Source organism: Mirounga angustirostris, unplaced genomic scaffold (genome assembly GCF_029215605.1).
Source record: "Mirounga angustirostris isolate CCGP_5_RB_7025 unplaced genomic scaffold, mMirAng1.0.hap1 SCAF_2, whole genome shotgun sequence".
Taxonomy (NCBI): domain Eukaryota; kingdom Metazoa; phylum Chordata; class Mammalia; order Carnivora; family Phocidae; genus Mirounga; species Mirounga angustirostris.
Window position 1 is genome coordinate 165,065,905 of NW_026991710.1, and position 25,947 is coordinate 165,091,851.

General features: G+C 40.3%; 1 protein-coding gene across 1 annotated transcript in view; it reads left to right on the top strand.

The window, feature by feature from the left end:
- The window catches only part of ZMAT4 (zinc finger matrin-type 4), a 357,602-nt gene that overhangs the window by 182,739 nt on the left and 148,916 nt on the right, over nucleotides 1-25,947 (top strand). Inside the window, exon 4 of the mRNA XM_064583810.1 lies at nucleotides 9,805-9,961. Coding sequence (XP_064439880.1) covers nucleotides 9,805-9,961 — 157 coding nt within the window. The remainder of the gene's footprint in view (nucleotides 1-9,804; nucleotides 9,962-25,947) is intronic.

A 25,947-nucleotide genomic window follows, 5' to 3' on the forward strand; every position in this document is an offset into this window, starting at 1 on the left:
ATATAAAATTGTCTAGCTGTCCCTCTAATTCTATCAACTTTTGCTTCCTGAATTTTCTAACTACATATGTAGTTATATGTATGCATATATATAATTATCATATCTTCCTGGTGGCTCAGCACTTTAATCATTACACAATGTCCCTCTTTATCTTTAGTAAAAATTTTTGTTTTAAAGTTGTACTTTGTTTAATATTAGTTTGATAGCCACTACAACTTTCTTGTAGATGCTGTTTGCCTGATATAGCTTTTAATTCTTTTTTACTTTTATCCATCTGTATCATTGAAGCTAAAGTGTTATCTCCTCAATACAACATATAGATTAGTCATGTTTTCCTTTTTATCTAATCTTACCATCACTATATTTTGATTAGATTTTTATATTATTTTCAAATATAGTATTATTATTGCTAGAGTTGGATTTATGTGTACCATTTTACTTTTATTTTAGGAATAGTGTCTTTTTGTTCTTTTATTTCTTCTTTACCACTTTCTTTTTCATTAAGAAAATATTTTGTCCTGCAAAATTTTAATTCCTTTAGTGACTATTCCCTATATTATTTTGAACTTTTCCTGTAGTGGTTGCTTTAGGGCTTCCCATATATATCCTAATTTATCCTAATAAATCCCAAATTTATCCTAATTTTATCTATAGAAATGTGTAGCTGTCTTCTCTCTTCCCCCCTTTTGTGCTATTATTATGCATATTAGGTCTATTTATATTATAAACCCAACAATATATTGTTATAATTGTTAATCCACATAATTTTAAGAATTATTTATTTATTTAGAGAGAGAGAGGGAAAAAGAGAGCATGGGGGGAGGGGCAGAGGGGGAGAGAGAACCTCAAGCAGACTTCCTAGTGAGCAGAAAGTCCAATGCGGGGTTCCATGTGGGGCTCGATCTCATGACCCTGAGATCATGACCTGAGCCAAAATCAAGAGTCAGACACCTAACTGACTGAGCCACCCAGGTGCCCCAGCTAATCTATATAATTTTATATTTTTCAAAGAAGCTGAGAAAAGAAATGTGAGCTGGATATATTTTAGTGTTTGTTGTATTAACCTTCTTATTACCCTTTTTGGGTCTCATCATTTGTTCCTGTGGATTTGAGAATTACAATATGGTGTCATTTCCTTACTCCAGCACAACTTTGCTTCCACCTACCTCTTTAGTGCTGTTATTGTCAAATACATTATATATGTATATGTTATTGGAACAACTACAAAAAATAGATATTTTGTACATATACTTTTTAATTAGTTAAGAAAGAAGAAATATGCATTTATAGTGTTTTCTTATAATTACATATTTGCCTTTACTTGTGCCTTTTTTTTTCTTTTCATAAGAATTTAAATTATTTTCTGGTGTCACTTGCTTTCATCCTGAAGAATTTGCTTCAGTATTCCTCATAAGGTGGATCTGTGAGTAACAAATTCTTAGTTTTTTTTTTTAATCTCTAAATGTCTTTATTTTACCTTAATTTTTGAAAGATAGTTTTACTAGATATAAGATTTTTATTTGATAGATTTCTTTTTCTTTCAGCACTGTGAGTATGCTACTCCCCTGACTTCTGGCCTGCATTATTTCTGATGAGAAATTAGCTGTTATTCTTATTGTGGTTCTCTTGTATGTGATAAGTTGTTTTACTCTGTTACTTCCACATTCCCTTTGTTTTGGCTTTCAGCATTTTTACTATGATTTATTTGGGTGTAGAACATTTTGTACTTATCCTACTTGAATTTTGTTGAACTACTTGGATGCATAGATGGATGTTTTTCTTCAAATTTGGGAGGTTTTCAGTCATTATTTCTATGAATATTTTTTTCTGCCCCTTTCTCTTTCTCTTCTTCTGGTATTACTATTTTATGCATATGTTTGTATACTTAATAGGGTCCCACATTTCTCTGAGGACCTGTTCAATTTTCTTTTTTTTTCTCCTCCTCTTGGATTGCATAATCTCCATTGATATATCTTCAAGTTCACCAGTTCTTTCTTCTGCAAGTTCACATCTGTTTTAAAACCCCTCTAGTGAATTTTTCATCTCAGTTATTGTACTTTTTAACTCCAGAATTTCCATCTGATTCTTTGCTGTAATTTCTATTTATTTGATAATGTATTGTCATCATATGTTCTCTTACTTCCTTAAACATTTCCCTTAATTTTTTGAACACATTTGTAATTGCTTGAAATCTTTGAAGTTGCATTGAAGTCTTTGCCAGTTAAATTTAACATCTGAGACCTTTCTGTAGTTATTTTCCTTTGTATAGGTTATACTTTCCTGAATTTTTTGCATGTTTTATAATTGTTGTTGTTGAGAACTGAATATTTTAGTTAATATGTAGTAGTGATGCTGGGTACAGATTACCCCATGCTCCAGAACTTGTTTTTGTTGTTTGCTTATTTATTTGTCCAATGTCTTGGCTACTTTAATGCCTAAGGCTATTTTAATAGTGTCTATTTTTCCAAGATGTGCAGCCACTAATGTCCCTGCTCAGCAGCTCAGCTTTAGGAATGAGAAAGTCACTGTGGGATGGCAGTGATTTGTACAGGACTTTCTTTGACTGTCTCTTTTTCTGATCTCTGTTAAACTGCCTGCCACTACTGGAATCATACTCATCTTTTAGGCTCTGTTAATTGTTGGATAATTGCTCTATTGTTTTTGTCAATGCCCTGGAGTATAAATGCTGCACAGTGTGATCTAATTAAATTTTGTACTTTTTGTAAGGCTAGTTTTTGAGTGAAGTCTTTGAAGTTTTTTCTGACTCCAGAAAGGCTCTCCCGAGCTATCTCTTTCCCTGGTTCTCTCTGGTAAGCTAGTTGGACTATGGTTTAGCTTGTTGCTCTAATGGAGCTATCAGCTTTCTCTTAATTGTTTACTAGCAAAATCTCCATTGTTTTTAAGGGTAACCTTAGGCTTAAACCTTTCAATACTCTATTTCAAATGAAGTCAGTTCCTTTGGAGAGAGTTTAAAAGCTTTCTCTTCTTATGGACTCTTTGTTCCCCATCTGTTCTTATGGAAAACATTCTGAGCCTCTGCTTCAGAGTAAGGAACAGAGACAGTGGCTTGCTTCTCCTAGATGACAGTCCTACTTTATTAGCTAGGCATAAGTGTCAGGGTCTGGTCTTCTCAATTTGTCTCTCCTGGCATGGAGCCCTTGTCCTACAAGCAAGCTGGACAAGAGCAATCAGGGTCCCAATATTCTTTGTCTGCTGGGCCTAGGATAGAGCTCCTGTCCTATGAATGAGTGTGGGTGGGGGAAGAGAATATCTGATCTCTTGGCTACATTGCCAGAATTTATCTTCTGCATCTTGGAGCTAAAGGGCTATAAATGTTGGTTGTCTGACCTTCCTAATACCCCCTAACTGGGAGCTGATGGGAGAGGGAGCCCTATTTTCTTGACCACACCCAATCAGAATGGAACTTCTGTCATGCTTACCTGGACAGTTGGTAGGGAGGGAGAGGGTTATCTCTAAAGTGCCATAGACTCTTGCTATTCTTACTGGGAGTTAATATATTTTTTAAATAAATATTTCTTAATTTGCTGTTTTCTCTTAGTATAATTTCCAGAGACTTTAAAGAATTTTTTTAAAAAATAATCTTTAGTAGTTATTGTTGTTTTGCTGGGAGCAATTGTACAGAATTTCTCAGTCTGACATTCTGGAAGTGAAAATCCCTCTCAGGCTTTTTGTATGCACCTGAAGGAGAATGAAGGCAGTTATCTGAATTAAGTAAAAAACAAAACCAAAAGGGCGCCTGGGTGGCTCAGTTGGTTAAGCAACTGCCTTCGGCTCAGGTCATGATCCTGGAGTCCCGGGATCAAGTCCCGCATTGGGCTCCCTGCTCAGCAGGGAGTCTGCTTCTCCCTCTGACCCTCTCCCCTCTCATGCTCTCTCTATCTCATTCTCTCTCTCAAATAAATAAATAAAATCTTAAAAAAAAAAAAAAAACCAAAAACTTATAAGATATAAAAAGGGCTTTCAGGACTTGATTTCTGGCCAGAATCAGCCAGCCTTTTCCATCTTGACTGAATTCTTCTGAAAACTTCTTACCTTTGCAAAATGCTTTGACTATGCAGCCTTAGGCTACTTCACAACTTTTTTTTCTTCCAGCAATGCGGACATTACATTGAAAAAGTCTGAATTTTTACCTCCAGTTTTAAACCCATAATTTAGGATAATCTTAGACTCCCCTTCATTTATTTGATATCTTGGGGCCATTTGCAGTTCTTTAAGCCAGAAACTAAATATATTCATTGAGGTCAGTTCATCAAACTTTATGGAATTTCTGCCCTGAGCCATATATCAACATTGCTGTGGGTGCAGTGGAAAACTCCAGTAAAGATGATATGATCTGTAGCTATAAGGAGCCATTAATTTGAGATTTAGATAGCCAAGAGTACACAATTAAATTCTACCACTTTGCAGGCACTTGGTTCGTATTGAGGTTCTTCCTGTGTTGTTGTGTCTCCACCAGGGTCATTAGAATAGTCCAAGTTGGTGGTATTTACAATTGTATCATGTGAATTACATTGGCTTTTTCAGTAAAATATCCAGTAAACATGTTCTGCTGGCTTCAAAGGCTGCCTAACTTCTCAGGACACTAATACAGTTTCTCTATTGTCCAAGACTTAAACTTTCTTGGTCCCTCTTCTACAACTATGGCATAGCTATATTCCATGTTATTTTCTTGCCTAACTATTGTTCTTCTATTATCCTTTGATTTTCCTATATGATTATAGGATCATATTGCCCAGGAGAGCAGAAAGCTAGGAATATATATTAAAACTGTGATGAAACTAACATAAATTTTAGGACAATATTCCCCTAATTGAACCTTCAAGTTAATTTATAAGTTGCTGATACCTCTGGTTCTTTTCCTGGCCATTGTCCTCTCAGTCTGAAAGATTTTTGGCTGGCAACTAGACCTCCTTGCATTATCTGTCTCCTCTTTTGATTTTCATGTCATGCGAATTACTAATCTCACGAACCAACCCTCAACACCACTCACTCAGTAAACATGTATAGATCCCCCTGTGTCACAGTCATTCTGCCAGGTGCTGGGGCTTCAATACCAGTGAGATGATTTCCTTGATCTTAAGGAGTTTTGTAGGCTTGTGAGGGGACCAAACATGAAAACAGACACATGCAATAATTCAGTGTTCTATTATAAAAGATGTACAGGACACATAGAGAACCTAAGGTCAATGTTCAATTTTGTAGAGGGAGGCAGAAAAAGCTTAATCTCAAGGAAGTGATGGTTAAACTGAACCAATTCTAGAAAGACAGGGTTAGACAAGAAGTGATAAGGAAGGCATGAGAAATGCTTGGAGATGAAAATCCACACAAATAGGCTTAATTTACATTAATGGTTTTTTATTTTTTTATTTTTATTTTTTTTAAAGATTTTATTTATTTATTTGAGACAGAGAATGAGAGAGAGCACATGAGAGGGGGGAGGGTCAGAGGGAGAAGCAGGCTCCCTGCTGAGCAGGGAGCCTGATGCGGGACTCGATCCAGGGGCTCCAGGATCATGACCTGAGCCGAAGGCAGTCGCTTAACCAACTGAGCCACCCAGGCACCCTACTTTAATGGTTTTTTAAATTTTATGATTGGGAGAGTGTGAGTCCAATAGAAGACTATGTTTTCTTTTTTTTTTTTTAATTTTATTATGTTATGTTAGTCACCATACAATACATCATTAGTTTTTGATGTGGTGATCCACGATCCATTGTTTTTGTATAACACCCAGTGCTCCATGCAGTACGTGCCCTCCTTAATACCCATCACTGGGCTACCTCATCCCCCCAACCCCCTCCCCTCTAAAATCCTGTTTGTTTCTCAGAGTCCATAGTCTCTCATGGTTCATCTTTCCCTCCAATTTCCCCCTCTCATCTTTCCCTTCCTTTTCCTAAAGTCCTCCATGCTATTCCTTAGGTTCCACAAATAAGTGAAACGATATGATAATTGACTTTCTCTGCTTGACTTCATTTCACTTAGCATAATCTCCTCCAGTCCCATCCATGTTGATGCAAAAGTTGGGTATTCATCCTTTCTAATGGCTGAGTCATATTCCATTGTGTATATGGACCACATCTTCTTTATCCATTCATCTGTTGAAGGGCATCTCGGCTCTTTCCACAGTTTGGCTATTGCGGACATTGCTGCTATGAACATTGGGGTGCATATGGCCCTTCTTTTCACTACATCTGTGTCTAGGGGTAAATACCCAGTAGTGCAATTGCTGGGTCATAGGGTAGCTCTATTTTTAAATTTTTGAGGAAACTCCACACTGTTTTGCAAAGTGGCTGTACCAACTTGCATTCCCACCAACAGTGTAAAAGGGTTCCCTTTTCTCCACAACTTCTCCAACATTTGTTGTTTCTTTCCCTGTCCATTTTTGCCATTCTAACTGGTGTAAGGTGGTATCTCAATGTGGTTTTGATTTGAATTTCCCTGATGGCTAATGATGATGAACATTTTTTCATGTGTCTGTTAGCCATTTGTATGTCTTCAGAGAAATGTCTTTTCATGTCTTCTGCCCATTTTTTGACTTGATTATTTGTTTTTTGGGTGTTGAGTTTGAGAAGTTCTTTATAGATCTTGGATACCAACCCTTTATCTGTAGTGTCATTTGCAAATATCTTCTCCCATTCTGTGGGTTGCCTCTTTGTTTTGTTGACGGTTTCCTTTGCTGTGCAGAAGCTTTTTATCTTGATGAAGTCCCAAAAGTTCATTTTTGCTTTTGTTTCACTAGCTTTTGGAGATGTATCTTGAAAGAAGTTGCTGTGGCCAATGTCAAAGAGGTTACTGCCTATGTTCTCCTCTAGGATTTTGATGGATTCATCTTACATTGAGGTCTTTCATCCACTTTGAGTTTATCTTCGTGAATGGTGTTAGAGAATGGTCGAGTTTCATTCTTCTGCATGTGGCTGTCCAATTTTCCCAGCACCATTTATTGAAGAGACTGTCTTTTTTCCATTGCATATTTTTTCCTGCTTTGTCAAAGATTATTTGACCATAGAGTTGAGGGTCCATATCTGGGCTCTCTCTTCTATTCCATTGGTCTATATGTCTGTTTTTGTGCCAGTACCATGCTGTCCTGGTGATCACAGCTTTGTAATATAGTTTGAAATCGGGCAACATGATGCTCCCAGCTTTGTTTTCCTTTTTCAACATTTCCTTGGCAATTCAGGGTCTTTTCTGGTTCCATACAAATTTTAGGATTGTTTGTTCCAGCACTTTGAAAAATGTCATTGGAATTTTGATTGGGATGGCATTGAAGGTATAGATCGCTCTGGATAGCATAGACATTTTAACAATGTTTATTCTTCCAATCCATGAGCATGGAATGTTTTTCCATCTTTTTGTTTTCTTGATTATACTATTTTCCTTTAATTTCTGATGCCCTCTCCAATTCTCCAGCTCCCAACCTCCTTAATAACAGAGAACAGAGTCATACTCATCTAACACAGCATCTAACATATTTGGCAGGTCCTTAAAAATGTGTTGAATAAATGAGTATCCTAAATCAATTGATCATTAACCAGTTTAAAGGCAATTCTTTGCCCTAGAAACTATTTCTGAGTATACTTCATATACTGATACCAGTCCCTGTGTTGGGCTTCCAGCCTTTCTGTAGAAATGTCTACATCTTAGAGCTCCAGGGAGAAGTTTGGCTGGTACTTTTGCTAGAAGTGCAGAAGAGATGCACAGATTGTAAATAGGTGTAGAGTATAGATCATAAGCTTTGGCTTATGACCTTACTACTAATTTTAAGAAAAATTATATGGTTTGGCTTAAAGTATGCATAATAAGGTGAAAAATGAGTAATTCAAGCATCCACTTTCACCTTAACAACCTTCTTTTTCTTTTCTTTTCTTTTTTTTTAATGTAAGATCAATATCCCTTAAAATATAATGGAAAGTACCAGTTTGGGTCTTTCAGCCCTCATGAGGTATCCACTCCTCATTTACTAGGCTCAGACACTTCAGTAACTCCCTGATTTGTAATTTCCTGTTATCTCTGGGCTCTAACTCTCTCCATGGGTTCTGTGGCATCTCCTAAGTATGGTTCGAGAGGTAGGTGAAGAAACGCCAACTCTTCCCTGTCCGGCTTGGTCTAGTTAGTTCCCATAGTATACAGCACAAAGGTGTGAAATAATTAGTGATTTAGTTAATTAATTAATTAATTTATTTCTGAGGGTGAAGGGAAAACTCAAAGGAACTCAAAGCTTTAAATATCATCAGTAAGGATGACTCAGTAGACATAGCCTCATGCCTTAACCAGGTGTCCTGCCCTAAATATTTGTCTCTGTCCAGGAAAAAACCTCTGGGAGGAGCTTCTCTTCTTTATATAGGGTCCATTTCCTCTCAATGATCCCCAACCCCTGGCACTACATTTCCTCAAATCTCACCCATTAGCTGTGATGAAGGGGTCAGGGAGGTAGACTAAGATTTAATAATCTAAGGTCAAGAGAATAAATGGCAGTGGGTACCCCCCCACACACAGTGATGATAATATTCCTCCCAAAGATGAACATTAATTATGAGAGAAATATTACAAATGAATGCCTTAAAGAGAAATGAGTTATGTTTCTAACTGCCACATAATTTGCAAGACAACACTCTCTCCAGCAGTCTGGACATCTTATTATTTTGCAGAAAATACATAATTCCCTTTTTTCCATCCTATCCCCACCTTCATCCTTCTGCTCATGCCATTTTAAATTGCACTCTTTGGGCCTGCTTAGAATAAGAGAAGGGGCTATTATAGAGCCAGGTCCTCATCCAAGGCTGCTCTTTAATAGAAAGATGCTTCATGATTGCTGTCCCATTAAGGAATAGATTAACTCCTTATCTGAGAGTCTGCCTTACCCTCAATTTCTAACTAGCAGGAAGGGAGCCCATGGATTAATCTTCCCCTTGTATGATATAGGTAATTGATGGTCTTTGTGCACAATAGCCAGGTCACATGATCTAACAAAGGATTTATTTTTTTCTGATTCATGCTTCACTTTCATTGTCTTACAAAAGAATAAAAATCAAGCTGAATTTAAGTATTTTGTGCTGGGTTTAACTGATCACTGTTCCCAAAGAAAAGAAAATTATACAAACTCTCCTAGAAAATTCAGCCAGCATGGTCATCTTAACTTTATGATATATACTCCAGTTAATTAAGAAAAATGTTCAAGTCATTAAAGAAATCTTAAAAAAGAAAATCTTGAATATGTGGCCATGTATCCTGGTGAGGCTAAAATTGGTGAAAGACAGAGCTGAATGCCAAATGATAATTTCTGCTAAATAATTCAGGCCATCTGAACTCTGATATTTTACTTACTTAAATGAGTGTAATGGTTACAATTAGAGACTGTCTCCCTCATGGTGACAGACGCAATGTGCTCTCACCTCATCGTGGACCCTGTTTTCCTTGGGTAGCTCACATTTGTACATGTGTCCTGTATTCCCTGTGTCTGGCACTAGTAGGCACTAAATAAATGTAGGTTGAAGTCCGTAACTAAAAATGTTTTGATGATGATTGTCATGAAGAAAAAAAAGGTTGCAGAGCAAAAACCAGACATTTCAATGAGAAAGCATGTACTGCATGGAGCACTGGGTGTCATACACAAACAATGAATAATGGAACACTACATCAAAAACAATGATGTAATGTATGGTGATTAACATAACATAATAAAAAAAAGTCTATGGTATATCTTATTTTCAACAGAAGGGAATGGGAAAAAATAAATTTTAGGACTCGGGGTTCCCTCTAATGTTATTTTTTTTTCTTTCTTCCTTGTAGGGAAGTGACGCTGATATGGTGGATAAGAATAAGTGCTGTACACTCTGTAACATGTCCTTTACCTCGGCAGTGGTGGCTGACTCACATTATCAAGGCAAAATCCATGCCAAAAGGTTAAAACTGTTGCTAGGAGAGAAAACCCCACTAAAGACCACAGGTATGTGTGTGAACAATGACCACAGGAGACCCTGAAGTCGGAGCGCTGCGCCTGTCCTGTTAATTGTGCTCCCTCTTCAGAAGAGGCTGCCTGAATAGAGTCTAAAAGTAGATGTCCTTCGAAACCTAAAGGGGTGGGCAGGTAGCCCGGCAGACCTTGCTGTCCTAAGACTATTAAATACAATTGCAGGTGCTCATTCTCTCACCCTGGCTCCGTCAGATTAGTAATTCAGCAGCTGGCATCTTCTGCAAGGCTGTTTGCATCCTGCAAGATGTTGTCTATCATATTTATTATATCTTATGTAAGATACTGTACCTATTATATAATGAATGCTGTTCTTCTGTAGCTTCAGTGTGTAATCCGTATGGGTAACAGGTGGTGTTTTGTGTCTAGTGGGTCGATTCACTGCCTGCGCTTGTGTAATGCAGGCTATCATCCTGCCCTTATCTTGGTGAGGGTGGGCACGAGGAAAACTGTGGTCTTTAAAAACAGTTTCCTTGGGCGCCTGGGTGGCTCAGTTGGTTAAGCAACTGCCTTCAGCTCAGGTCATGATCCTGGAGTCCCGGGATCAAGTCCCGCATCGGGCTCCGTGCTCGGCAGGGAGTCTGCTTCTCCCTCTGCCCCTCCCCCCTCTCATGTACTCTCTCTCATCTCGCTCTCTCAAATAAATAAATAAAATCTTAAAAAAAAACAAAAACAGTTTCCTTTGCAGACAACTAAGGTGTTTTTTATTCCCCACCCCCGCCCCTGAGGTGACAATTCCTGTTGTTGTCTGTAATTCAAGCCTGTTAACTTTCACAACAAAAAGCTTAAATATTGATAAAAGATCATTTGACCCTGTAATTGCTTAACTAAAATAATTCTTCATAAGTCTATCCAATTATGAAACTAAAATACTGTTATAATTGAATCGAGTTAGACTATTTGGAAAAAGTTTAAATTATGATGAAGATGTTGCCAGGCTGGGTTATAATCCCAAGAAGTTGGGGTATATTTCATGATGTCTACTCTTCCAATGCAATTAAAATTTAGCAGTGCATTTTATCTGTCTAATGAATCGTGCATAAATCGTGGGCATAATTATTTTTTAAATGGTATTTTGGAGATTGGAGAGAGCCTAAAACAATACTTGGCTTTTATTCTCACCAGTGTTTTCCTTAGGAAAAATATCTTCTTTCACCTAGAGAATAGCAAGTAATCTTCCCACTGTATTTTTCTACTCAGTTTAACTAAAGGGTATTGTTTTTGTAAAGGTGACTATGATATTCAGATATAGGACAGGGTTGCAAAACACCTGAAATCTGGAGCTTAGCTCAGCTTTTTCCTGGGCACACTCCGTGTGCTAGCATTTTATAAGCAGTCACTCGGTTGTAACTCCTGATTCTTGCTCTCTAAAAGGTTGGATATTCACCTTGTAACCTACTCCCCACCAAATTTCCTAAAATAGACACCTCAAAGAAATAGTCACTGGAAAATTTTTACCTGTTTTCCACGAATGAGTAACTAGCCCATTTGTTCTTTCTGCCTAAGCAGAGAATTGCTGTTAAATTTAATTTTGGATGTAGTGATGGAAGAGGGGAAGCTCTATCTTTGTTTATCATGTCAATTAGCAAAGGGGAGAGTTATTATTTCTGTAAAAAAAAATCACCACATGGCACAAATGGTTCTTTGTGAATTTAAATATATCCTCCAGATAACCAAGCACCAGTTTGTTTTCCTGAATTCAAATACCCCACAAGCTGGTAAATATAACTTGGGGGTAATTTGTTAGTTCCCATCAGTATATTCCAAAGGAAAAATCAAGAGCACTTAAACTGCAACCTTTACTTCATGACTTTGTCTTGATGTCCACAGAGCTGGCCCAGTCCTCAGTGTGACCAAAGTCACGGTGCCAGTTAGGCCAGAAGGGGATGGGGGTGGGGTGGGAAGTAAGTAGCTCTATCAGCTTGTATCTTGAGCTGGGGAAACAGATTTCAGCTGCTTTATGCCAGAATCTCCCTTCCTCATCTAACTCACAGTGCCCAGGCTGCACATTCCCCTTCTGGAGCTTAGGCTCTCATCCGTTCTCTTTAAAGCTGCTTGGACCCGAAAGGGTCTTGGAGGATAGCAACACCAGACAGAATTAGAGGGTCTGGGAGCTAAATTGTTCCCTGGGCTTGGGTTGGTGTTAACCCAGCTGCTGGCAGGGGCCAGAGGAAGCAGTGTGTCCTGCTAGGGCCAGGTGAGTCATTAGGTACAAGGATAAGCAGAGGGTAGGCATTGGGAGGTGTGGCAGAGGATACGATTTGAAGGCTTAATGGGAGAATGGTACCTAGCAATGAGAGTCTAGGGACAGAGATCCTGCAGAGAACAAGCTGGGTACTGGCATTGGGAAAGTCTGCTAGGTGGTAGCAGGGCCCTGGCTGCAGGCTGGTGAAAGTAAAGGCTGTTAGAGTGTGACAGGGCACCATAATTTAAGACAAGAGGACTGGGATAGAAGTCAAGTGTAAGGAACAAATCAGGAACCTGGTGACCAGACTGAGGATATAGGTTGAAGCTTGATCTCAAACACAAATTCACATGATATAAGTAAGGATAAGGACCAAGAGGCACGAGAAAAGAACACCTAGGCCATGGGCTTCCTGAGCTACTAAGTTCAATCTCTCCAGCTCCCTGAATAGAGTCAGGATGGCCTGCCATCCTTCCTTGCTGCCTGAGGCCAAGCCCAGTGACCATTCTTGAAGGACGTCACCCTCTAAGCTGTGGCTGCCCTATGCACATCTAGGAACAGCTCTGCCTAATCAACCAGCTTGGCTTGAAATTATTTCCGTAATGAAAGCAAAAGGGGAAAAAAAAGAACATATAAAACCCAAACTGACTGGATTAAGATGCTAGAGAGAAGCAAGTCCCCTGCTCAGGTGTGCCGTGCAAGCTACCCCTCCCAGAATCGCAGGCTCTTGAACCGTAGTGATTTCTGGGTAGGGATAATTGAAGCACAACTCAGTGCTTCCCCCAGCTACTCTGTCGGATGAGGGTGAGCAACTGGTGTCTGTGAATCATTACCTTTCCACCTACTCAAGATGTGCTTTGATCAAGCATCAACTGGATATCTCGCAGAATTATTGCAGTTAGAGTTGTCTTCTCCAGATGGGAATGTGTTTGCTAGGATTTCTGAAATGCTTGACAGAGCTGCTGGCACGAATACCAGCTCCCATTCTTGTTGTTTAGTGTGCTTCAGAATCTCTGTTCTCGTTCATGATGAAAGCTTGAGGAGAATTCTCAGCCCACTGTATTCTCGAAGGGTCAGCAGACCTCAGCATGGAGGTCTAGCCCAGATTGGAGGCTGGCCGGGGTTGCCACACCATGAGAAGGATTTAGAGGAGGTATAGTCCAGAGGTTGGAACAGTGAAAGGCATGACAATCCTCTCTTCAGGGGGAGAATAAAAGAAGCAGAGGTGGTTGAGCATGGAAAAGATTGCTCAGGGGCAAATCTTTGGAAGGCTGTTATGGGAAAAAAGAGATTCATGGTATGTGTGTGTATGTGTGTGTGTGAGTGTGAAAGAGTATGTAAAAATATATGAGTGTGTGTGAGTGGGAGTGTGTGAGAATAGGTGAGCATGTGTGCATGTGTGTGCATGTGTGAGTGTGAGAGAACATTGTGAGAATACACAAAAGTGTGTGTTTATGTGTGCGTGGGTGTGAGAGTATGTAAGACTATGTGAATGTATATGTGTAAAGGAGTGTGTGAGAATATGTGAGTGTGTGAGAGAATATATGTGTATGCATGTGTGAGTGTCAGAGAAAGTGTGTAAGAATATGTGGGAGTGTGTGTGAGGGTGTGTGTATGTGTGTGCATGTGAGTGTGCGAGAGCATTATGAGAATATGTGAGTGTGTTTGTGTGCGTGTGAGTGTGTGAGAATATGAGAGTGTGTGAGAGAATATATGAGTGTGTATGCATGTGTAAATGTGAGAGTGTGAGTGTGCATGCGTAAGTGTAAGTGTGTGAGAATGTGAGAGTATGTGAGTGTGTGTGAGAATATGTGAGAACGTGTATGCATGTGTGAGTGTGAGTGCATGTAAGGGAGTGTGTGAGTGTGTGCTTGGATGCAACAGATGTACCCAATGAGTGGGTAGAAAATTAAGGAGTTAGATCTGAAGTCAAGATAAGAAAATGATTACTAAGTTTCAGAGATATTAGATTTCTGTAATGAAACCAGAAGGAAAGCCAACCAACTGGATCAAGATGCTGGAGAGAGCAGCGCCCTGCTCAGGTATGCTGCTGTGTAAGCCGTCCCTCCAGAGTAGCAGGCCCTGGAGCTGAGAGCAGACTCGGGTGGGATGTGTGGCCGAGGGGGCGGGGTGTTGCTGAAGCAGAAGCTGGTTGATACTTGGCAGGGCATTTCTTGAGGGGATTCCATCCAGAGACATCAGCCTAGATGACATTTAAAGTCTTTCCACCCCGATTCTCCGCCCAATGCTACCTGCAGGCTTGACCCCCTAACCTGATAGGCAGCGAGAATGATAGCCTGGGAGTCAGGAGACAGGAGCCCAGGCCCCAGCTTGGCCTACGGTGCTGTGTGATCTTTGGGAGATCCATCATCCTTTCCAACTTCACTTGTCTCATCTGTCATTTCATTCTAACTCCAGATGCTGTTACCTCATTGGCCCTTTTATGGAGCAAATGATAGATTTAAAAAGCTTTGGAAAGTAGAAGGTTATTCACAGGTGAGCATGTGGTAAATAAGTTGATGGGGTGGGGGGACAGCCTAACTCCTTTCTATCAAAGACTCTGACTTCCTGGTTAACACGGGGTTGTTCAAATACTACCTTGGGAACAGCAAAAAGGGACATCGTGTGTGTCTCCTTGGAGACAAGACTGTCTGGGACGAGTTCCATGACCAAGGCAGGCAGGGCCTAGCACTGGAGCTGCCCACTGGAGTTAGGCAGTGCTAGTGGGCATGGGGGGTCAGGGGATGGCTGCTGGGCTGAGGGGACAAAAGGGCCCTGGGCATGAAGGAGACCTGTCAGGAGGAGAGAGACCCGGTCACTAAGCTGGGGGGTAGCACCCTGGATCTGGAACTGATAATTGGCAAGTAAATGCAATAGTGAATCATTTTCAAGACTAGAACTCAAGATCTTCAATGATAAAAGAAGGAACCAGACAACCAAGAGGGTACAGATCTCGGGAATGCAGAAGCAGCTCGGTTAGCAGAATTGAAACACAAAGTGATAAGGGGCTAGAAGCTGATGCCGAACCTCAGAGGTCAGGCTGCTGCTGCTCGAATTCTGCTTAATTAATTCCAAATCCCTGAGGACTGGGATTTGGCCCTGGATGCCCCTCACAAGAAGCTGAGTCTGTGGGTGAAGGTGAGCACTTCCAACAGAGTGAGGAGGATGAGGAACCAGACAGAGCCTTGAGGACGTGCGCTGTATGATGGCTTCATTCTGGGATCCTGGGCACTTCACTGTGGCTTTTCCCAAGTGGCTGCCTGGGTGGCTCACAAGGGTGTGTGCTGGAGGGCTGCAGGTCTGCCACTGACCCAGCCCTGAGGGCAAGATCACTGCCTGCAGGAGACCAGATAGTGGTTTCCAAGGATGTCCCAGTCCTGATCCCCAGAGTCTATGAATAGGTATTACACAGGAGGAGTTAAGATTGCATATGGAATTAAGATTTCTGACCTCTGGAATGATAATAAAATAAAATTGCGCTATTTAAAGCCATTAGATATGTGGTAATTTGTTATAGCAGCCTCAAGACAGACACAGACCTAAGAAAATACTTGGCCAAACAAGGCGGTCCTTGATATGCATTCCACATATCTACCTCAGGGAAGCTCGAATGCAGTGTAGACAACACTGACGTCACTCTGGACAGGGACTTACCTGAAGGACAAAAGGTCTATCTTCAGATCGGGGTCTTAGTCCCCAAATACAACTTATTACTAGACCTCTGGTCTATTTCCATCGATAGCAAGGTGAATTCCTTCTCCTAGCATGCAGGAGCTTGTGCAGGTGAGCTCTTCTGGGCCTCCCACATTATTTCCTCTATCTGCTCCACACGCCTTCTCCAGACAGGTCTCCTGTACCACCAGCCCGCTGCTCCTTCCCTGCCACTGTACTATAGCCCAGAAGCCCTTCCCTCTTCCTCCTGTGGGTCTCCATAGCTTCATCTTCCAAGCATTATCTCCACGCAGTCTCCTAAGTGTGTCATGGCTGCTGGAAATCTCAAGGCATATGGCACTGGCTTTAAAGGGAGACATATGTGGGCCTCTCCCTTTGTTAGCAGAGGACTTCACTTGCCTCAGCCTCCTTTTCCCCATCTGTACGGTGGGTATAATGCTATGACTTCTAGTAAGGGTTTTCCATGATGATTATATGAGCTGGTTGATAAATGCAAAGTGCTTATCACAGTGCTCAATAAATCTTAGCTCTGTCCACTCAGGAAACAGAGCTATTTTTATTTACTCTTCTCTCAATGCTGTGCCATATATTTTGCACTTAAAATATCTTATTGTCTATTGTCCATGGCTGCTTCCCTTATGGGTGAGTTTACCTCACCCATAAGTCTTTAAGCACTCTTCACAGAGGAACCATGTCTCCACACTTATTCTGAATTCTGCCACATTCCTGTACACAGGCTTGCCTGTCATGTTCTTCTCCATGACAGAGAGAGACAGAAAAATGTAATCTGGTATTCAGACCCTGCTTGAGGACTAGTGCAAGCATAGAAGTATGGGCCAGGGTACACGGTCACAGAAACCTGGGGAAAAAGAAGAATCAAAACAGCCACAGAAATCTGCCAAACAAAACATTAATCCATTGTGACTGGGTAGATAAGGGGGAAAGGGGAAGAGCTAAGAGAAATAAGCAGGAGATCAGATTTGAACAGGGGTTAAGTTGGAAGATGAGAGAAACAGCCTGAATGCTCAAAAGGCTGGCCGCTGAGGCTTTGGATTGTGTGCTGGGGGCTCTGGATGTGTGCCAGGCAGGGAGCTATTAATAAAGGTGTTGGCCCAGCCATCCAGGGTGCAGACTAGCTGATACCAGCAGTCTTAGGAGGAAGCACAGCAGTCTTAGGAGGAAGCCAGTGCAAGGTGCTGGGGTGGGGACAGATATGAACTGTGAGCTGGGAAGATCTCTGGGTAAAGATCAGGAGATGGAGAAGGAAGCTGAGTTGGGAATCCAGGGGGCATCAGGTATGTCATATGGGAGCAGGACAGAGGAAAGTCAGGGCTGGGTGATTCTGCCAAATCCATTATTGTCTGTGGCCTCTCAATTGCCCCTGCCTCATGGAAGGCAGTGTAGCTTCTAACACGGAGCTCAACCGATGCTTAAGATGTGTCACTGTTGCCTCCAGGAGTGGCCGCAGGAAGTCCTAGCTGCCTCTAAATGGAGCTTCTCACTAAGTGGAGGCTCAGCCAGCTCCAGTCCCACCAGGCTTTCTGGCCATAGGTAGTTCAGACTGCATCGAGCATGGGGCCCTCTGTTGGTGACTGACTCACCCAGCGAAGCTGGCATTCTCAGATAGAAAATGTCCACCCCAAGGGATAGAAGTCATTTCTCCATCAAAGTTGAAATTCCCTCATCTGGTAGCTGCCATAAGAGAATTCATAACATGGAGGTTTATTTCATTATTTTCTTAGCTTAGTCCCTCTCAACAACCATCCTGTGTCCTGGAAACACAAAGGTGAATGAGACACCCCTTGCCCTCTGGAGGCTCCCCATGGAGTAGGAGGGAACACAGACACAGGAATACAATAAACCACATGCTGGGAAGGTCTACAAATACAATAGGATATTGAATAGGTTAAAGTAATTGTGGTTGGAATGTTCTGAAAAGTATTTATGAGGAGAGCCATTTAAGTGAGGTCTTAATAACCGTCTAACCAATGGGGATTATTAGGGAAGGGTCTCAATTTCTCCAAGGAATCCTTAATCTAGGTTTCTCGTCTCAGGAGTCTCGACATTCTCCATTGGGGGAGGGGTTGTTCTGTGCACCACAGGATGTTTAGCAACATCCCTGGCCTCTACCCACTAGATTCCAGAAGAGCCCCACTAGTTGTGACAATAAAAAAATGTCTCTAAGAGACATAGCCCAATGCTTCCTAGGGGGAAAATCTGACTCCAGTGGAGTACCACGGATATAGATTAAGGATTAGCAGACTTTGGCCTGAGGACCAAATCTGACCTGCTGCATGCATCTGACCTGATCTGCAAGCCGAAAATGGTTTTTATGTTTGTAAATGGTTTAAAAAAATCAAAAGAATATTTTGTGACACCAGAAAAATATATAAAATTCATATTTCAGTCCATAAATAAAGTTTTACTGGAACACAACCATACACATTCATTTATGTTCCATCAAGACTGATTTTGGGCTACAGTGGCAGAGCTGAATAGCTGTGACAGGAACCAAATGGTCCACAAAGCCTAAACTATTTGCTACATGGTCCTTTACATGAAAGATTTGCTGACCTCTGATCCTGTTAATGATCTCAAGGAAGAGGCAGGAGAGAGAGAATGGTGCTGGTGTGGGTTTGTATATAAAAGGCAAGCATTTTCCTGGGCTCTGCACACCTATGAGGAGCAGGGGGAGGTACCAGGTGGGACAGGGATCAGCAGATAGATGTGACTGAGGGCAGAGGAAAGTTTGAGAGATGTACCTTGGGGAGGTACCCCAAGAATTGAGAATGAGGGGAATCCTTCCCCTTGTTAAGAGCAAGAAAGTTCTCCAGAGAAGCTGTAAGACTTGAGTGATAGCCAATGTCTCCACTAGGTCTAAAATTCTAAGACATTTATAAAGACTAAGCAGATGAATATTACTCATATTTTGCCAAAGCCTTAGTATGCTTATAACTCGTGATTTTTAATTCTTAGTTGAAATCTATGATCCAATCTATATTAGTTTCCCGGGGCTGCTGCAACAAATTAGCATAAACTGGGTGGCTTAAAAGAACAGAAATTTATTCTCTCATAGTTCTGGAGGCTGAAAGTCAGAGACTGAGTTGTGGGCAGGGCCATGGTCCCTCTGAAGGCTCTAAGGAAGAATCTTTCCTTGCCTCCTCCTGCCTTCTGGTGGCTGTTGGCGTCCCTTGGCATTCTAACCTTTATGCTCCAATCTCTGTTTCCACTGCCACATGCCCGTCTTCCCTGTATGTCTCTGTGTCCTTCCTCTTATTGTAAAGACACCAGTCACTAGATTTCAGGCCCGCCCTCATTCAGTATGACCTGATCTCAGTTTAACTAATTACATCTGCAAAGATCTTGTTTCCAAAGGAGTTCCCATTCTGAAATTCTGAGTGCACATGTATTTGGCCAACTTCTTTTAACTGATGGCACATGACAAAAGCCACAGGCCCTGAGATTATGCTTGCTAGCTAGTGTTTTTTCCCCCTTTTCTCGTGATAAACCCATACAAACAAGATAACTGAAATAAGAACGAGGCTGTGTTCTTACTCAAAATGCTAAAGAAGACATCATTTAGCTATTCTTTAAAAATTTTTTTGAAGAGAATATGAATTATGTAGTCAAAATCTGAAGCATAGGAAAAAGGCTGTAAACTACAGGTATTCCCCATTGTCTCCCATTAATCAAAGTGAAATTTTGAGATTATCCATAATCTGAACATTAGGTTTTGTATTTAGGATTAACAAGAAAATTAATTTGTGTTTGTGGCAGACAAGTTCCTCATCCAAAATCCATTTGCTTCCTACATTCCCCAGACTTTGAATTGATTATGTGTAGATGTAATGTGCATTACTTTAAGACCAGGCTACAAGACAGAGGAGGGCCATTCAATCTACATTAGACTATGCAAGAACAAGAAAGATGCCTTTATTGTGACACTTTGGGGTTGTTTGTTATTGCAGGAGAGCCTAATCTATCCTGGTTGATTCATCGCCCCTTAAAGTTACTGTTTCACATATAAGCTTTTATGAATACATCTATCATTCTTAGCAAAAATGGATATTGAGCACTCTCTTTTATGTGATTCTCAGACATCATTGGCTTGACAGGAAATGGCATCAAACTTGGCAGTAACCTTTCTTTCATTTTTGACCCTTAAGAGTTTGAAGTTGCTGTAATGTGTGTGTGTCTTAACAACAGTAGAAGATTGATAGCAAACGCTTCCGAAGTATGCTCCATAGGCATTATAGCATCATGACTCTGTTGATGAATGCACGTAGAACACTTCCTGGCACGTAGTAGGCATTCAATAAATATTTGTTAGATGAGTGAAAATAGGAAGCATAATTGAGAATAATGATAGGCATTTAAATACCTATAGCTTTATTTTTGAATGAATTGGTTATTTAAATTTCTGATTTATGATCAAAGGCAGTGGTTTCCCAGCTTTACAGAAAATGTCATGCCTGTCTTGTCTGCTTCCTTGATTTAAGGAAACTTTTTTTCTCCTGGTAAAATAGGTGAAATACAGAGTAATGTAGAGTATAAGCAAAAGCTCTGAGGTCAGACTCCATTTTACAATCCAGTTATGCCTGTGTGAACTTATGGCAAAAAATATGTGCATTTAGCTTAGCTTAGTTTATTTATTAATTTTTCAAATTTTTATTTAAATTCCAGTTAGCTAACATACAGGGCAATATTGGTTTCAGGAGTAGAATTCAGTGGTTCATCACTTACATACAACTCCCAGTTAGCTTAGCTTAGTTTAGGCATGAGTTATATGTTGATGACTTGGAGTTAAATGTTAATGAATCAAAAATATATATTAAATAAGGTGTCTTTAAACAGAAGCACACATAAAACAAGGTTCTATATTGATCAATTGACCAAGATGTGACATAAGTTCACAGGAACCTAAGCTTGAATTTCCCCTAAGGAGCAATGGTTTGGTATTTGCTTATTCAGTGTTCTTTGGAGACTTTGTAAGGAACATAATTACCTGTGAATAACAGGAATTGACTATATCAAAAGTTATATTCATTACACCTATAAAAACATTTCAAAAAGTCTGTTCATCACTCAAAAATGAATAAAGATATATAACATTTTAAAGATCCTAGGGTATGGTAAAACCATAGTTGAGAGGGCAGAATCTTTTTTTTTTTTTTTTTTTAAAGATTTTATTTATTTATTTGACAGAGAGAGACACAGCGAGAGAGGGAACACAAGCAGAGGGAGTGGGAGAGGGAGAAGCAGACTCCCTGCTGAGCAGGGAGCCCGACGCGGGACTCGATCCCAGGACCCCGGGATCATGACCTGAGCCGAAGGCAGTCGCTTAACCAACTGAGCCACCCAGGCGCCCGAGAGGGCAGAATCTAAACTAATAATAAAATAAGTGATCATAACTGATAATGTTAAAGACATTCTATCAGAAACATCACATTCATTGTTTCACTTGATCTTCATAAAAAGCACAAAGTCTGAAGTATCATTCTCTCTACTTTACCTGTGGGGGAATTAAGACAGCAGGGTAAAGTGACTTGCCTGATGTTATGCAGTAAAATAGCATAACTGGAACTTGAACCCAGGGCCTCTGACTGCACATTTTAGGATCTTTTCTTCATTTCGACATGGTGACAAATAATGCTTCAGAATTGATCTACAGATTTTTGCTCACCTAATGAACAGCATAGTTCAGACTCTAAGGCTCTCACTAAAATGATCGGAAGGAACAAAGCCACAAAGATATATTTATAAACTTTAAATCAAGTATTTGTAGGAACAGTGAACAATATGGGAAAAGGAACAGTGAACAATATGGGAAAAGGAGCAGTGAATAATATGGGAAAAGGAACAGATAAGCAATGATCTCGTCCACTCTGCTTGTCTTGTGTGTAAGTGTGTTTATCATATATCCTTCTTCTGCAGTCTTGTTTCTCTTCTTACCTTTCTTATTTCCTGCAGAAAATGAGACAGACAGAGCTTTGGAACTTTTCTATAAATTTCTATGCCAGACACAGAATTGCTTATTTGAGTTCTCTGTTGAATGAATAAAGATCAGGGTGTTCTAGATCTGTTTGTAAGTTACATAAATTCAAATTTTAAAATAATATATGCACTCCAGGTTCAATCAGCACTTCCTATTTGCATATAAGATTTCATACGCTGCAGCAGTTCTATTATCTGAATCAGGTTATTTGGTTTGCCAGCATAGCTTGTCTAGATACTTGTTTTAATAGACGCAAACAATACTTTGTCAAATAGGCAGATCTTCATAGCAGTGCGTTTTCTTTTAAGTTAGAAAAGCTGGCATGTTCTAAGATGTCATCTTTAGATCAATGCATTTGTTCCGATGATATCTTTGGCTTTTCTAATGCTTACAACTACAAGTAATAGATTCATAGAATTGCAGAGCTGAAAGGTGCTTACCAATCATTGTTTCAACCATCTCATTTTCCCGATGAGGAAACAGGCCTAGAGAGGTAAAGCCATTTGCCCAGGGTGATATAACGGGTTGATGGCAAAGAGACTTCTTTTGTTTTGCAGTAATCTTTCCAGGATGTCACACTGTCAAGAGAAAACAAATGAATCAGGCCGCTGACTATCATTCAGCAAATGGGGTTTAAATAAATAAGCAACGCGAGGCCAGCTAACTTCTTTTGGACACTACTTTTGAACACTGGATCACAAGAGGCTTGGAGAAATGATTAGATCAAGGCTACTGTCTTTTTATTTTATATTTGATGACCAGAGAAACAAGAGATCAAAGATTGAATGGAATTAAAGATTTTAACAATGAGACTACTGCCTAGGTGATTTTCACAAATCCTTTTAAATAGCATAAACTCACTTTTCTTTTTTGGAGGATCAAATAGTGGTATAAGACAGTTGATGATTTCAGCACCTTTTATGATGTGGTTATACCTTTATTCCAGAAAGTGTTCTTTAACACATTTTTATGAAGGAATAGAGTAGAACAATAAAATTGTCAGTTTCCTGTGCTTACGCTGAAACTGACAATAGGAGATGTGGTCAGGGAGTGGAATCCATACACAGAATGCATTACTATTCAGAAAAAAACTCTGAGTGAGAGATTTTCTGGCAACAACTCTTAAATCAACCATTGAAGATAAGAACCCGAAAACTGTCTAGCCTATGAAATTGAGAAGGCACTTGTAAAGTAAGCATTCTACCTAAAATAATTGGTAGTAAATGTCCCAGACTGTACTCTATCCTTTGAAATATCTGCATATTTTAAGTGGCAGCCTCAAAAGTCTTGTGTAACACTCAGGTTGGTTTCCTTAATAATCAGATACAATAAGTATAAATTACTGGATAGTACTTGAGTACAATAAATATCATATTTCTTTGTATTTTGAAAATCAGTGTAAATTACTCCTGTCCTCTAGCCCTGAAGATGGGTTAGAAGGATAGTCTTGGTCATTCTTTGGGGTATGCTCTCCTCCCTCCCTAGGGCCACACAAAGGCCTAGAGGCATAAGGGCACCCTCAGGGAAGTCTCCCAGCCTGTGGGCTCTGGCTACTTTAGGGTCACCCAGGATGCTGTTGTGTGCTGGTCCACAGGCTGTGGGTGAAGCCCCAGGGCTTCCTCAGAAGTGGATCTCAACTTAGCTGTCTCCCTCATAGGTTGACATATTCCTTCATGTCAGAGACTTCCACTGATGGTTTCATCCCCTTTGTGTCAAGTGAGGCTATGAAAAAGAAGACCAAGGCTCAGGGCACCTGGGTGGCTCAGTCGTTAACCGTCTGCCTTCAGATCAGGTCATGATCCCAGGGTCCTGGGATCGAGCCCCGCATTGGGCTCCCTGCTCAGTGGGAAGCCTGCTTCTCCCTCTCCCACTCCCCCTGCTTGTGTTCCCTCTCTCGCTGTGTCTCTCTCTGTCAAATAAATAAATAAAATAAAATAAAAAAAGAAGGCCAAGGCTCCATTATGTACATTTCTGGGGGATGTCCTGCCACCTTAGACATACTGTTTTTAAGATGCCCAGGTCTCTACCCATACTTGCAACCCTCTTTTTCCCCAGCCCCTAATAAGACAATTCCTTTCCTGTTATCAGAAAGCACACCCTTCTTTGACACTCAGATTCCTTTGCTCTTTAGGTAGCTCAGAATAAGTGCATCTGTTTATTCTGTCCTGGGGGTGGGGAAAGCCAGACTTCAAGGCTTAACCCCCATTTTGGAATGCAATGGAAAACACCTTTCATTTTTATGAAGTGGGTCTATGGGAACATAAGACAATTATTTAATTTCTCAGTAGGTTATTTTGCTATATAAATTGTCATATGACATTGATGCCAAATCAATTTATTTATCTGAAAGCTAGAAAAGATTAAATTTTGTGTTTTCCTACTTTACTCTCAGCCATCAGAGAAACTGCTTCTCTTGTGTAGGATTTCCTGCTAATTGTCTGCTGAATGCACACATTGTTGAGTCCTATTGCTGTCATTATGAATCCATCTAGGTTTTTAAGAGGATTTTGACCACTTTGAGGTACCACGAATTGCAGCCATTCTTACTGTTGGTGATACTGGCTAAAGATGTGGTCTGGGAGTTCTGAGTGCAGTCCTCAGAGCTGAGAGATATGGAGGTCTCTGGGAGAGTCCTCAGTCATTTGTAGGCATGATTGTTGCTCTACACCACCTGTTGATATTTCATAACTGAGAAGCAGGAGACTGGAGTTAAAGGTGTACTCAGGAATTCCCGCTGTAATTATATCTTGATTAGTGTAAAGTGCTAATGATTATCAGCTTCGTTTTGCTTTTCAGTCAACAGAGCTGATGAAATCTTAATACCTGGACCTTTCATTTTCAGTTAGTAAAACTCATATATCAAGCATGCTGCTGGACGGGGGAGGCAAGAACTAACTGTGGCATATACGTGAACATTTTACTTGATCTTTCTTAACACAAAGGGGAGATCATTTTTAGTCAAAATATAGAGTCAGAAAGAAAAATGTCCATACATCTGCCTAATCTTGATGATTTAATATTCAAGAGTTTTGCCTTAAAAAATGTTGTTTCATCCTGTGCCTAGCATGGAGAATGAGTTATCCCTAGAAATTCACAGAATCCTGAGTTACCATCATACCCATCTCTGTTTCCAGCAAGATTCCATTTAACTCTTAAGTCCCATTATCTAGCATGGTTTAAATGTTCTCCCTTTTACCACTGGGTTCAAACCTTCCTCAGCTACCCACTCCAGGGGCAGTAAACGTGTCTTAACATCATGCATCAGCTCCCTTAAGTTTCTTGTCTTCTAAAGGCCTACCATTCAGGCTCAGTCTGTTTTTCCTTTTTAGCAGCTTTGGAAAAACAGCTGGCCATCAGTCTAAATTCTGTAATCCTCTATGTGTCTCAAGTGTTATTAACTAATGCTTCAGCTTCTCCTCTTCCGGCTCAGTAATCCCAAATCCTTTATTACTCATACACCTTTCTTCCTTAAGCTACCTCTCTGGCTCTTCTCTCTACTTCCTAGCATTCTACAATCCATCCTGGATCGCTTTGAAAGAATCTTAGATTGCTGTAGTCACCACAAACTTGTGACCAGATACATGAATGTTTCATGACCAGCAAGTGAGCTTTTCTGACTTAGTCTTCCCACACACTCCCTTGTCTCATGCTTACTATGTTCCTGGTCTGTGTGAGGGCAGGCTCTGTCAATTTGGCATAACTGATGTCAGCGTGGGACATGGAAAAACATGACTTAAGAGTTAGGAAATCTTGGTTCCGGTCTTCATTTTTTCTGTGGTCAGGATTCTGGGAACTAACTTTTATCAAGCAGGCACAACAGAGATAGCGAGATTGAACCATTAGCCCCATTTTACTTTAGGAAATATTTTCACTGCAGAAAGTCATCCTATCCTGAGTTAAATCTAGTTTGATTTTATTTCAAAACCTATTATTTTCTATCTGCTGCCTCTTATGATTTTTTGAATAAATAGGCTTCTGTAGAATTAATGCAACTTAATAAAATAGTCCTGTGAGTTAACAAAAAGTATTTCCATTAAAAAAAAGTATTTCCATTCTAGATTTCAAGCTCATGAGGACTAGTGTTGTATGCTAATGTAGAACATGGTGCCA